The sequence below is a fragment of the Seriola lalandi genome, unplaced genomic scaffold, assembly GCF_002814215.2.
Source record: "Seriola lalandi dorsalis isolate HSWRI2012SDOR001 ecotype SW California unplaced genomic scaffold, Sedor1 jcf7180002054476, whole genome shotgun sequence".
NCBI classification, from domain to species: Eukaryota; Metazoa; Chordata; class Actinopteri; order Carangiformes; family Carangidae; genus Seriola; species Seriola lalandi.
In genome coordinates this window covers 3,043,584-3,057,495 of record NW_019525029.1, presented here as the reverse complement: position 1 = coordinate 3,057,495, position 13,912 = coordinate 3,043,584, and the positions used below count along the sequence as shown (strand labels likewise).

The 13,912-nt window shown below is 38.5% G+C and overlaps 2 protein-coding genes across 4 annotated transcripts; both read right to left on the bottom strand.

The window, feature by feature from the left end:
* Nucleotides 1-3: 3 nt before the first annotated feature.
* On the bottom strand, nt 4-10,461 carry spag1a (sperm associated antigen 1a). Of its 2 annotated transcripts, XR_002761063.2 has the most exons (9): nt 9,836-10,461; nt 8,178-8,277; nt 6,785-6,937; nt 6,204-6,361; nt 3,844-3,985; nt 2,719-2,845; nt 2,442-2,579; nt 2,061-2,172; nt 4-1,093 (listed from the first exon to the last, which is right to left on the bottom strand). XR_002761063.2 is itself a non-coding variant. In XM_023412099.2 (8 exons), exons 1-8 carry the CDS (start codon nt 10,191-10,193, stop codon nt 2,167-2,169), a joined length of 1,182 nt encoding a protein of 393 aa, XP_023267867.1. In that variant the 5' UTR covers nt 10,194-10,461; the 3' UTR covers nt 4-2,166. The 2 variants fall into 2 exon arrangements, 1 of the variants encoding a protein (XP_023267867.1); XM_023412099.2 differs by having other exon boundaries at nt 4-2,172.
* Nucleotides 10,462-11,834: 1,373 nt separating this feature from the next.
* polr2k (RNA polymerase II, I and III subunit K) lies at nt 11,835-13,700 on the bottom strand. 2 transcript variants are annotated; one of them, XM_023412124.2, is made up of 4 exons: nt 13,597-13,700; nt 13,313-13,380; nt 12,522-12,614; nt 11,835-12,091 (listed from the first exon to the last, which is right to left on the bottom strand). In XM_023412124.2, the coding sequence occupies exons 2-4, from the start codon at nt 13,371-13,373 to the stop codon at nt 12,069-12,071; spliced, it is 177 nt and encodes a 58-aa protein (XP_023267892.1). In that variant the 5' UTR covers nt 13,374-13,380; nt 13,597-13,700; the 3' UTR covers nt 11,835-12,068. The 2 variants fall into 2 exon arrangements, with proteins under 2 accessions (XP_023267892.1, XP_023267893.1); XM_023412125.2 differs by having other exon boundaries at nt 13,628-13,651.
* Nucleotides 13,701-13,912: the final 212 nt, after the last annotated feature.

Sequence of the window (13,912 nt, the reverse complement as noted above, 5' to 3'; positions counted from 1 at the left end):
TGAAGCATTCACATTGCAGTTTATTATTTACATTTGCATTTAACCTATTTACATACAGTACATGCTTTTACATTCCAAGAAGCACAACAAACATTGTCTGGAACAACTAAGCCTCATATCAACTGTTTTCATTTAAATGGGATTTATATGCTTTTATTTTGACAACACAAGAAAAACAAAAACAAGAAAAGGAGATAAACCAAGGGTATAGGCTGGACAATGAGCACATTAATACTACAAAGTACAAGTGAAATAAAGGCTGTGGCACATTGTGCTATACAAAGATTTACATTTTTTTTTGTGTCTTGTAGAGCTGACAGGATTTATTTAAAAAGTGTAAGGTGTGAGAAACAAATCAGATCTAAAGATATTTGAGTGCTCACCCACACAGGTGTTTTTAATTCTAGTTAATTAGCCCTCTGCTCAGGTTGAACCTGGGAGGTGCAATGCTAACGAGCTCTAATCTACTAAAAGGTCAAATAAGTGAAAACATCTGTGTAAGTGAAACTTGACTGAACTTTAAAAATGCAGTCAAGATATTTTAAGTTTAACTGGAGTTCCTGTTAATTTTATTAAAATCATGATGTTCTGGTTGTATGTTCAGCCATTTGATTATTGATCATTTTGACCTGTCTGTCCTATTTTGTGGGTTTTTTTGCACAGACTGCTAAACTGAAAACCAGGTTGAGGGTGGGTGGAGGAAAAAAAGCTACTTGACCTTCAGGACCATATTCATCTCAACTGATATTCAGGCAGTTGAAGAAGAAATGGGATGAAGTTAACTTTATTCAGACTAGCTGAGAAATGTAGGTACTAAACGTTTGTTAATAGTCACTCTCTTAAGGGGTAGGTGCCCAACTCCGGCATCCCAAATCATTTTTGTTAAGGCAGAATCTGTGACTTCAGCCACTTGACAGAGCACACAGACACCAAGCTTTGTGAGTTTATTATTGTTTTACTTGTTAAAAAAAAGAAGTATGTCATCACCTTTGGATTTTGCCTTTTTGCCTTGCCTTGTTCCTTGTTGCAGCTGCGAGGGCGTGGAGATATGGACATAAGTTAAAACAGATGCAGCAGGAGACTTTCTGCACACCTACACAAAGACACACAGTCCTCCTGGTTACATTCAAGACTGAACCTGAGACCTACAGTACGTCTTACAGTACAACAGTAAGTGACCTGTAACCCTAAATTCAGTAGCTGGATATTCATTTAAAGCCAGTAAAGTGACAAGCTTATGGTTAACAATGACTTCAGCACTGAGCTCATAATTTGTTGGATTTTAACTATGGCAAATCATTATTTTACCATTTTTAAATCCCAGTTAGGTTACGGCCTCTCACTTCATTCTGGAGGTCTACAGGATTGATTTGGTGGAGATCATCGAACTAAAAGAGCTTATTCAAACAGCAGCATTGTCATGGTTTAGCTGTGGAAATATGCAGCAATAACCAACACTATATAATGATGATGATGATGGTTTATAGTCAGTTGTTGGCAGCAGCTGTAATAATACGAATGTAAACAGTGACATATGTCTTGTACATTAGCTGCAATAGGTGGAACCCTGGATACATTGGGAATGTACCAGATAATGACCTATTGACTTGATTGATCTTTCTGGGCCTTCCTTATCTCTACATACAATAAGTTGAGAGTTGAATAAATTTCTGTCAGTCAGTTTGAAACCAAACACAACATATTAAAAAGAAATTAAAATAAAACTTTTAATCTTGGCGTATTTCATCCTAACTGGTAGAAATCTCAATAAGGCACACATTACACGCTCTTTCTTTCCCCATTTTACTTCAACAAATAACAGTGCTCGGCAGCCTAGTACATGAATCTGTATGTACAGTATATTACATCATAATGTGAATGACTTATAGTGCAAGCAGGTCAAGTACCTTTACATTAGCCTTTTTAAACAAAGCTGCCCGTTATGTAAGGTTGTGCACTCAGGAGTTATGGTGTGGTTTGCACACGTTGCAGATGGTGCAGAGCTCAAAAGCTGGTCGTCCAAGGAGCCCGTCCTCGGAGTTAACGCCAGTCTTACTTACTCAAGTTGATGGCTTTAGAAGTCTTTCTCCTCCAGAATTGCTGCAGTACAATAAGAGTCCACACCTGTTTCATTCCTCTGCCTCTATATGGATCCACGAGGAGCCATCAAACCTGGAGGACATCAGCAGAAGTTAGCCTCTTGGTGGTTTTGTTTGTTCTAGTTTTGTGATAGGTTTGAGTTTATGTGTAACGTACTTAAAATAAGACCCTGTCTAGATTGAGTTGCAATGATATAAATATTAGACCACCAACATTAAAAATCAAAATGCAAATCATAGCTATAGTAAGTGTACAGATGAAGAGGTGTGTGTGTGTGTGTGTGTGTGTGTGTGTGTGTGTGTGTGTGTGTGTGCGCGCGCGCATGCATATAAATCACTTACCCTTGGTGTGTGTGCAGTGTTGTCCATCAGGCTCTGTCTCAGCAAGCTTGTCACCACCTCAAGTTCCTGCTCAGCTTCCCGAATGTTTGGGTCCAGCTGGAGGACTTCCTGGAGGTCACTGCTGGCTGACAGATAGTCCTAGGTTTGGGGTCACATGCAGATATACACACACACACATAGAAGAAGAAAACAAGAGATAATTAGATGCACAAACCCTTCTAATCCAAAATCTTCAAAGAAATGAACCAGCATATTTGTAATCGGGGATGATAGGCACCTGTAAACCTTTATAAGCCAGTGCTCGCCTGTAGAAGGCTTTCTTGTTTCCCGGCTCCAGCTGCAGAGCAGAGTCACAGTCTTGTTTGGCCTCTTTAAAGTGATTCAGCTTCAGGAAGCAAATGGCTCTGGAGGATAGTGAAGAAAAAGAAAGGAGTCAAAAAGTGCAACATGTCAGGATTCTGCTACTGGTAATGATATTAAGGACCAATCTGCTCCATTACTGTTGAAATATCTTATTTTAACAGTAATGGAGGTTAGAGGACAGAAAATCTATATCTTAACTCATTTTTATTAAGTAAGAAATGCTCTTAAAACAAGAGAAAAATTCTGCCAGTGCAGTGACATTATTTCAGTCCACTTCTAGAACAACTTGTTTCAAGAATCCTTCTAAAACGAAATACCATTCTGGATTAAAATCAGGAATGTGCATTATCTTATCATCAACCTTTAGAAAACCCTTGAAATAAATTGTGATGAAGATTTGAAATCATCTTACTGCACTGGCAGATTTTTCAGCCTCAAAACAGACAAAATTTACTTTTTACAATGTTGAATAATGTTTGATCTGGTATCAAGACACCTTCTACCTGTCCAACCTCGATACATCTTTGTTTTATTTATATGCTTCTCTATTATTAATGCCCCAACTAATCAGCTTCTCTGTATTTGCAGCCATAGACTGAAATCTTATGATAATATTATTTAACTTGATAAAACTGATAGTGGCTGCCCTTATTCTCATAAGCAAGATTACATTTGATCTTAGCCACAATGAGATTTAATAGACTGAAGTTGACACCTGGATGATTATGTGGTGCCCTCTACTGTTTAAGAATTAGCATTTTATTACTACCCTCAGCTTTGGGACAGTCCATGTGTCTTTAACATAAAAAATATGTGAACATGTAATCTGAAATCTGGTGCTACCGTTTGACCGAAAACTGGTTGAGAAAAAGGTAAAGATGAGCAAGGGAGTGCTGCTGGAAGACACACACTGCACAGTATTTATTTCCCAGTTTAATTCAGGGATGATTCAACATGTGGAAATTCCCAGATCAAACAGTCCTGCTCAGGGTGTGTGCAAGTAAGGCTTCAAGTTGCACACAGTAGGGTTGTTTCATACCTGTTTGTGTAGAGAGCACATTCGTCAGGTTTTATGGTGAGACATTCACTGTACTTCTCCAGAGCCTCCTGGAACTGGCCCTTCTTGACCAGATCATTGCCTTTCTGTTTCAGTAAAGTAAACTGGGCCTCTTTTCTTCTGACTGTTGACAGAAAAATATAATTTACCCAAAATTCAATACTGAAACAAGTGAAGGAAAATATAGCAATACAAAGTTACTGCTGTTAAGAAAAGTGTCAATGTCCTTGATAGGTCAAAACAAGTGGCAATATGATTGAACTAGATTTCGTTCTTCATTACAGGTTATACATGTCAGGGGCCGACTGTATTAAATGTGTGTTTGTTTGGTGCACAAACTTTTTCAGGAGTGATGAATAAATCTATCTATAAGTCTATCAGCAGCAGTCAGAGGAGATGGGTGAACTCCTGCTTACTGAGCTCTCTGCTGTGCTGAGAAAGCCACTATGTCTAATGACTTGGGAAAACACACACACACACACGGGCACTTAAACACATCCATAGGCTTTTCAATACGTACGTACACACACACACACACACACACACACACATACACACACACACTCCTGGCCTTTATCAGACAACCCAAGTATTGATATAAAGTCTAAATTATTTATCCAGTGAGACAAGACAACTGACTGAACTTGGCGTCAAAGTAATATGTTTGCTGAAAGTTCATTCTTCCTCTGGCTGAGATGTCTGGTTATTGGTACCTGCCACTCTGACAGTAACAATAACTAGCCTGTTATTGGTCAAGACTTTCTATTCCTTTATAACTGAGAGAATAAATTGTTTAATAAAACATGGATTCTAGTTCATTCACCACTGCAAAAATGGAAAATAGAACCAAAACAACCAATCAGTCTATCATGGTCGGTCTTTCCATCGTTAGCCTGTTTATGGATCTGAACTGATAAAACCATGCACTAGTGGCATGTGGAATATTTGTCTCTGGAATGAGCCCTTTGCTTTGGCAATGGGAAGCAAGAACAGTTGCAAGAATCAGGAGAGCCATATGATTTTTTTAATTCAGTATCAACAACAGCTCAACCACAGTGCAGCACTCAGTTATCTGTAGCTATTTAAAGCACTTTTGTAAATGAACAATTCATTCTTCAATTCATTTTTTATCTTATCTTTTATCTGCCTCAGTTTGTTTGAATGGATTCTTTTCAACAGTTTATCATATAGAATTTAGGTTTATGTTGTTTTTATCTATGGTTTTATTTTGTGGGTAATTATCTCCTATGCTTTCTTAATCAGCCTTAGTTGATTAAGATGGGAGCATTGTAACTTAACTGAATTACTTAATCACTTAAATGAATTCAAAATACCTACATCCAGTTGATTTTGCATTTATTAACATGGGCTGAGACTGCATTGACTTACTAGCCTGGTTTCAGCCTGAATCCAATATCTAATATAAGAATTAATTATAATAAGAAACACCTTATATTAGGTGGTGAAATCCTATTTTGTCACCGCAAATATGCACAATTTAATATAAGATACAGATTTCTGCAATTCTGACGACCTGTCTACCCAGCAACAGCAATGTGCTATTCTGAGCTCTGCTCTGTCTATGTGCTATAGTCATGAAGTGTTTATGCCTATGTGTGTGTGTGTGTGTGTCTGTATATGATCAGTCTTTTGTCAGTGTAAGGTGTTTGTAAATACAAATAAAGCAATGTATTTTCTAGTGTATGTGTGTGTTTTTATAGCTGTATACAACACTGCATATGTTTAAATATATTTGAATGTATGAAACGTGTGGAGTCTTCTGGTCTGTGTGAGCAGGAGCAGCCTACAGGAAACCTGACCTGGATTGTTCCATTACAGCAGCGCTACACTCTGTGTAGATCACATTCCCCTATGCATTATTGATTGATAGTCCATCCAGACACACACACACACACACACACACACACACACTGTCTCTCAGCAGGAGTTCCTCACTGAATCCCTGACCGACTTCTGCTTTATGTTTCCATAATTGAAGGGTATAATTTCAAATTTTAACGACCACAATTCATTACGCAATATTTCAAAAATTAAACTATTTGGTCCAGGAAAGAATAATATTAATACATACACATATTTTTATGTAAAAAAAAAAAAAGAGAACACATGTCCTAATTGGATACCACTTTTTGAAAACCATTAAATCACAGTTACACATAGTGATTGCTATAACTGTGCGTGCCGTGTGATGTGCGTGTGCTTGTGAATGATTTACAAAAAAAATAGGAGGCTAAAAAACCTTAACACATTTACATTTAAAATTTGTGTTTATGTAGTTCACATAACTTCTCACTAAACTCAGAGGAAGTGATTTCATTCACCTTCATCCTGTGCAGCTCTAGCGGCTCGGGCCTGGGCCTGCTCGATGCTGATCGGTTTCTGTCTGTGTTGCACCTGGACGGACAGAGGGACGACCGGGATCTCTGGAAGTTTCTCCCTCCACTCAGGTCCGTCCTGCTCGATCAGCATCTTGGTGATCCTGGAAGTAAACATGGAGAGTGTAAAACATGAACACTTGAATTGCAAAAGGGTTTTAAAAGTGCATGTGTTGTGTTAGTTAGATTAACGCTGCAGCCACTACAGGGTTCGTAGGCTCTACTTTATGAGATGTTACTACTATTCTTCATGGTACTGAACGTGTTGTCTTAACCCACTGTTTAAAAGTGATGTCTTAGGTTTGAATGTTTCACTCAACGTAGATATAATATAAATACATTAAATTAAATAAAGTGCAAGCTGATACAGAATGTGACATTAATCATATGGTTTGGGAAAAACACAACAGCCACTATTGAATGAACCCTGAAAGTGCAATGCCTAAACAGCTCTCATTCTTTCTAAAAGTTACAGCAGCTACATGAGAGCAGCTGTAGTTTGGTATGTTTAGCTAAGCTGAGCTGACCTGTGGACGCTGTCATGAGCCGCCTGCACCCCGGTGTCAATCTGCAGGACAGTCTTATAATCCACGTAGGCCATTCTGTAGCGCTCCAGTGACTCATAGGCCATAGCTCTGCGCAACAGGGGCTTCAAGGAGTAGGGCTGCAGCTCCAAAGCCCTAAGAGGATCAGAGAGACGTAGAGACAGAGGATCAAACCCTCTACACCTGCACACTGTGTCACACGAGTAACTGGGCTGATCTGAAGCTCTCCATTCAAAAACATGTGAGGGATTATTTGTTTTAGACAGAGAGATTCCTGCAGCCTCCTGAACCAACAATGAAAACCAAACCCCGTGCGTCCAAAAGTGCTTTTCCATGGGCGATCTCTATATATGACTCTATAAAAGATTTTGTGGGAAAGCTGAGCAATCTACTGTCTGAGCTTGTAGCTGTGTACTAAGCTGTGACAATCCCACTGAGGGCCTTATGGGCAAATTACAAAGCAAATGTGCTTTTTCAACTAATCCCTCCTGTCTGCTATGGATGCAGTGTATAGAAAAGCATATTTTCATTTATTGTAAGTATTCTATTCTATTTTCTTGTAAAGATGAAGTGCTGTGAATGATGAGTTCAGCTAAACAGAAGGGTCCAAATGATAACTATCCAGGACAGTGTAATCATTAGGATATCCTGTGAAAGGATAATACATTGCCAACTATCACGTAATGTGTTTATAGTTAAGGCTTAATCTAAGGTTAAGCTGATGTCTACCTCCAAAAGTAACTAAACAAGCATTAGAGTGAAATGTTTTAAATTCATTTCAGATAAGTTTTTAGAATAATGCTAATAATGAACTCCATAATGAAATCCACATTATACCTTTCCAAACACAGTTTTCTATCACTTCTGAATGTAAACAGACTAATTACAGCCAGTTGCCTCACATAAGCTCAACTGTTGAAAAACTAAAAATATAAATAACATCAATTTAAAGGTGTTGCGGAGAACTACACATGTGTCAAAATAGTAATATAAAGCTTTTTTGTAACTCAAGGTGGAGCTGAAATCTGATAAACTGTCTCAGGTGATGTCCCTTGAGTCAGTGTAGGTTGGGGCTGAAGACTACAACTTACCAGACCTCTTGGCCCGCTCCTCAACTCTATTAGCATAACACACCCAAATCTCTGCTCCAACTGTCAGCAGGCCAGTTACATTGTGGATAATGTAGGCCCAAGTTTTGACAAGGAACAAGAAAGTATGGAATACAAAAGACATTTTGTACAATGCTAAATCGGTGGAGTACTTTAAATCTGACAAAAACTACACTGAAGTGGATACAAACAAGAAATAAATGTCTGAATGTGCAAATGAACACATACAGCCAGATGCGCACACAGTTCTGACACTGATCACGTACTTGGTGCAGTCCTGTATGCAGTCTGTGCTGTTTCCATCCTTCAGGTAACAGGCAGCTCTGTTGGAGTAGAGAATACACAGGTCTTCTGGACTGTCAATGCCTGCAGGGGAACAACCATAACTCATCTGAAAGAACAGACACTGAAAGAACACTCCAGTCATCTTTGAGCTCAGTATAAAACACGATCAATACAATAGTTTTGCTCCTGTGAAAATAAGATGGTACGCTCAGCGGTTTGGACTGAGAGCTCTAGACCAAAGAGAAATCATGATAACACAAACAGTTCAATTTAAAGTCATTACACTATCCAGAGATGCTGAGGGGGGGTCAATGGTAGACGAGGGCAGGTAGATGAATGGATGTGTTATCAGTCACTCTGGTAGAGTAATTTTCTACTCTGTCCTTTCTCCTCTGAGCCTCCAGTTCACAACCCTCTAGCAGACCATCAGTCAATATATACTGCTTTACTGCCCTTAAAACTACTGTCAGCAGTCTTCATACCCATCTACACTTGTGTGATCTCTCTACAATATTTAAAAAAAAGACATCATGACACATTGTTGTCAGTCAGTCTCAAAGTATCCTTCTGTTAAGTCTGCTATGATAATAAGTCTACTCAAATCATTTTAAGTCTATCTCCAGTGCTGCAGAAAAAGCAATGACTCTTGCCAACTACGTGAGTAAAAGTTGGCTGAGTGCTCTTTAAGTTGGAGCATGACATTCAATCTTACCTAAAAGCCCCATGCACCAGCACATGACTTCTATCTACGGTCAGTCGCACTGCCTTGCGCCAACACTCGGCTGCATTTACAAGTCAACTCCTCATTTCTCAGATACTGTTTGTGAATGTGTGTAAAAACTAATAGGTAACAGTAATAACTGACAGGTGACATATCTGAAAAGTGACCTGCACTCATCCTGCACTTCAATTATAATGTGGGGTGGAGAGCATGTGCATGCAGATTGGGTAGACAGAGGAAATTATGCAGCATGGCAAGTACTGGCATAATGCATTTATAACTGACATGAGATACTTTGGATTATGGAGCCAAATGACACTGAGTCAATTTCCCTTTCCTTACAATAGCTAATACACAGGTGTTAAAGGTGACATTTTGTCTGTCACTGTGTCATCCAGCTGTTGTTCTTTCTACCTCAGTCACTTGTTAGAGAATTAAGTATTTATACTATTTAGATCATTTAAAACTAAGTATGAATAAAGTATAAGGTAAAGTATGCAGCTGCGAAATTAAACTAAATAATTACTTGATGAATCTATTAGTCGATCAAAACAGCATTAATCAACAATTTTGTTAATTGTCTAAAATAAGATTCCACAAATTCACCGGCCCTAGTTTTTATAAGTCCTCTGTGATTGTAAATGGAATATTTTTTTGGTTGTGGCCTGTTAGTTGGACCAAACAAATATTATGAATACATTAATTTGGGTTTTAGAGAATCATTTCAAACAATTAATTGATTAATATTGTGTATGACAGGTTTTACAATACAGAATTTCTTTTACCAGATATGTCTGAGAGTAAAATATCTTTTGCTACCTAAATTTGTAATCAACAGACACGTTTTTCTTTGAATGAAATTCTGTATCTGAGGTGATCACTCTTGGAAAATAAACAAACAGTTCATATCCTCCCCACCTGCTTCAGCACACCCATCAATGGCCTGGGTATACTTCTCCAAGGCATCTCCAAACTGGCCATGTTTGAAGAGATGGTTTCCCTCATTCTTGAGCCGAGCCAGGTGAGGAGGAAGGGCCCCAGCAGGGGCGTCCAGGTAACTTGTGTCCACTGCATGGCTGTCCTGCTCCTGTTGTCCACCTGCAGGGCTGCTTTCCCTCTGTGTGCCATTGGCCACCCCCTTCTCTGGAGCTCCCTGAGCGTGGGGCTTTTTCACGCTGCCTCCACCCCGGCTTCTCGTCCCGCTCCCTGCTGTGGCCTGATCTAATCTAGCTGCCCCTCCTCCGCTGCCCGAGGGTTTCTCCTGCGTGTTCCCCATAGCTGCACTCCCTCTGCAGTGTGTTCAAACTCTTCCTGCCTCCCTGCCTCTCCCTCAGAGCTGCAGCTACATCTGTGCCTGGCTGGGGATTTCTGATAGACACGCCCCCTGGATGAAACGTCAGAAGTGATGTCACAGAGGGGGGAAGTGCAACAAAGATGCAGTGCTGCAGTAGGACAGCACTGATGGGAGAGCCTCAGATTAGACTTCACAGCAAATGACTCTGGGGAGAGAATGCCTTCTTGTCAATCTGTCTTTTCACTGTAAAATAAAACTTTGGGTTTTTCGATAACCCTTATAACAGAGGACATTTTAACATATAACAGGAAAAGGACACCCGTAGATAATAAAATGAATTAGCTGCTTCAGTTTCAGCGTCCTTGTAGTGTACATGCTTGCTCACTGTCACCCCATCATGGTTTACTGGACAATTAAATAGAACAGAGCATTGTAAATGTTAAAAATAATAATACCTTTGCTGTTCCTACTATTACTATTACTATCCTGTGAATACAGCCAATTGTTGGGCTGAATCATAAAGCAACATGATGAAACTAATTTGGGCTCTACCTTGTCATGGGTATTTGTCAACGAGATTATTTTTCAATTTTTATAGATTTAAATTTTTTTTTCTATATAGTAGTCAAAAAAGAATTAGGCTGCCCACTATGATGTCACTTAAAGAACTAGTCCCACACTGTACGCTAATTCTTTCTTGCCAATATTAAGATGTAATAACTGACACTATATTCTCATGTCTTTATGGTAAATCAATCATAGTTGAAGCCAGCAGCTGGTTACCTTAGCCTAGTGTAACGACTGAAAACAGCTGCGTCCAAAAGTGGCTACATTCAGAGCAGACATTTTAACTTGTCTCATATATTAACACGTTACTGATTGTTTGTGTAATCTCTACAAAAACAGCAAACTTCTGTAATAACTACTATTCACAGTTGAGGCCTCTACTGGTTGCCTGGCAACTACTCCCAGCCAAAAAATAGTCTAACAGCACTTATACTGTTAGTCTGTGGTCCAACACATAAAGTAAAAGTTTGCATATCCCCCAGTAAAAGATTAGTTGAACTGTGTTGTGTAGTTTACTTTTTGTCCTAATTTAACATTATATAGTATTAATTAGTTTACTTTTAGAAGGGAAGCGGTTTTACCCTGGTTCGAGCCTTCGTGCTACGCTAAGCTAACTGGCTACAGGTTAGCTTACATTTACCTTACATATCCCTGCATTGAATCCATCTTCTCATCAAACCAATCCTTGTAGGTACAGATTCCACGGGCATGGCTCGCCATCTGGCGACCTGTGTCAGCCACGCATACAACGTTGAAGAGCCAACTCCACGTGAAATGTTTTAGTCCCTTTTAGAGGTCTATCTGTTATTTAGCCTCCTCTCACTGATTTAAATGACGTGGACCAAATAATAGAAACAACTTTCCGTACAAAATGACCAAGAATTGAATCAGCACCTCTCTAAAACAGTTCAACACAAACTGAGACTATATAACTTACCCAAAAAAGAGATAAATTAGTATTTAAAAAACGAATATTTCTCAATTTGCGTTCCTGTATCTACCTAATTGTTACCATTCAAATATGATAATGAATATGAAAAAAAACAGTGAAAACAGTTAAAGTGAGTAAAAATCATGTTTTTAATAAACCGAAACTTTCATCCATCACTCGAAAAGTCACTCAAAAAAAGAAAAAGTAAAACAGTACTGTTTGTGTTGACATGAAAATGATGGGCTTTGACCATAATTCAGAAGTCTGGAGTCAGGTCTGAAGGTCTATTTATTTACATGGTCATACACTACAAAAATAGCACACAACAATAACAATCATAACAGCTGCTCTCCTCTTCTTCATCTGGCATCAAAGACAACCACTGAAATCAAATAGTCAAGGAATGTATAGGTATCATAGTATTCACTTCAAACATATGGTTTAATAAATATAAAAAATGTTTTCCATCCAAATGTGTGCATTTGTTCAAAACCTTACACATCTGCTCCCTTTTTAATAAATTCTCACAAGGGGTAGTCAGTCAAGAAATGTTCCATATTTTCAGCATGAACATGAAACCACAGTGTATATAACATGGTCTTTGACATGTCTTCTCTATAATCTAAAATCCAAAATCCCCATCATAAAAATTTCGATCCATTGATTTCGAGGTGTGTTATCATTCCAAAATCTGACAGTTATTTCAATCAGATTATCAGTACTGGAAAACAAATTGTAGCTCAATGATAAGTTCCTTGTATGGTTTCACTCTGTCTCTCTCTCACACACATGCAAAGACATTTAAAGGATACATCTCTTTGTTCTCTTCTTGTACATGATCCTGTAGCCGCACTCTCTGCATCGGATTGGATCACGGGCTTTAATTTCATTTTCAGTGTGACATTCTGCAATTAAAGACAGAAAAAAATGTAACAAAAAATACCCTTAAATGAAGACTGATACAGTTTGTAGAACTATGTTAAAGAACTCGTCAGTCAACAGAAAATAAATCTGCAACTATTTTGATCCTGAAATATATCCTGAAATCTACTGGTCTACAGACATTTAAACATACCATGTAATGATTGCTTTTGCTAACTCTGTCTCAAATGTGTGAGAGAGGAGGCAAGACGGACTGGTTTAGATTCTTGGGTGACAATTATACAATATTAGCCCTTTACTTGATATGAATTATGTTGTAGACATGATGGACTCTTTGTAGTATCACTTGGAAACGTATGCACTGCACTCTAGATCTGGTTTATATTAAATTGTGGTTTCTTTGGATCCAATGCACTCTAGGCAGAGCTGTGTACATGACACAAATAAAAAGAAATCATTCTATAAAACTGGATTGTATCGACCTCAAGGATCTCTTTTAATGTCCTTAAGTACTAAGTGCCATATGTATAGCACTGATGTATCAGTTCTACTAGAACCGTAGTTATTTTTATAGTATAACGTAAGAGAAACACCCAAGACAGAAGAAGTTGTATTAGTACTAACAGTGATAATAGATGCATTAGAAAACAGGTCTGGTAGTATCGTTAGCTTACGTAACAGTTGTAGTGGCTATAACATTAACACAACAGTAGAAATGCACCTCCACATATGTAGATCATAGGCTGCTGCTTGGGTGGTTGCAAATCTTTCTGTGTATCCATTTTGATCCTTTAAGATAGAGAGAGAGGTGTTAAGATCATCACAACTGTATCGTTTTAGCATGCTAACACAGAAACAGCATGGTGCTGCCGATAGGATTAGCCAAAACCGTCATAACCGGTGGACGTAGTGAACTGCAAAGGTCTTTGAGAAATCTCAAAATGGAGTATGTATATAGTAAATATGAAATACACCGAAGGAATATAGACAAATAAGAGATCTTACCGTTTAAAGACACTAACTGTTAGCTGTTTACCTCTCTTTTCATCTCACACTGGTGCCTTCGCGCACATGCGTACCACTGTCCAATTGGCCTCAAAGCAAGGTGTATTGTGATTGGTCAGAAGATACTCTGTCATATTTGGCATATTTTTGATTTTACGAATAATACGAATGTATAACGAATTCCAAAGTATATAATAGCCTTAAAGGTTCATGTATTTCACATTATCCACGGTTTCTAACTTTGTAGAGACAAAAGTTTTGGTGTTTTTGTTTTGCACTCCGGCTCACCAGGGGGCGCTGTGGTAAAAATTATATC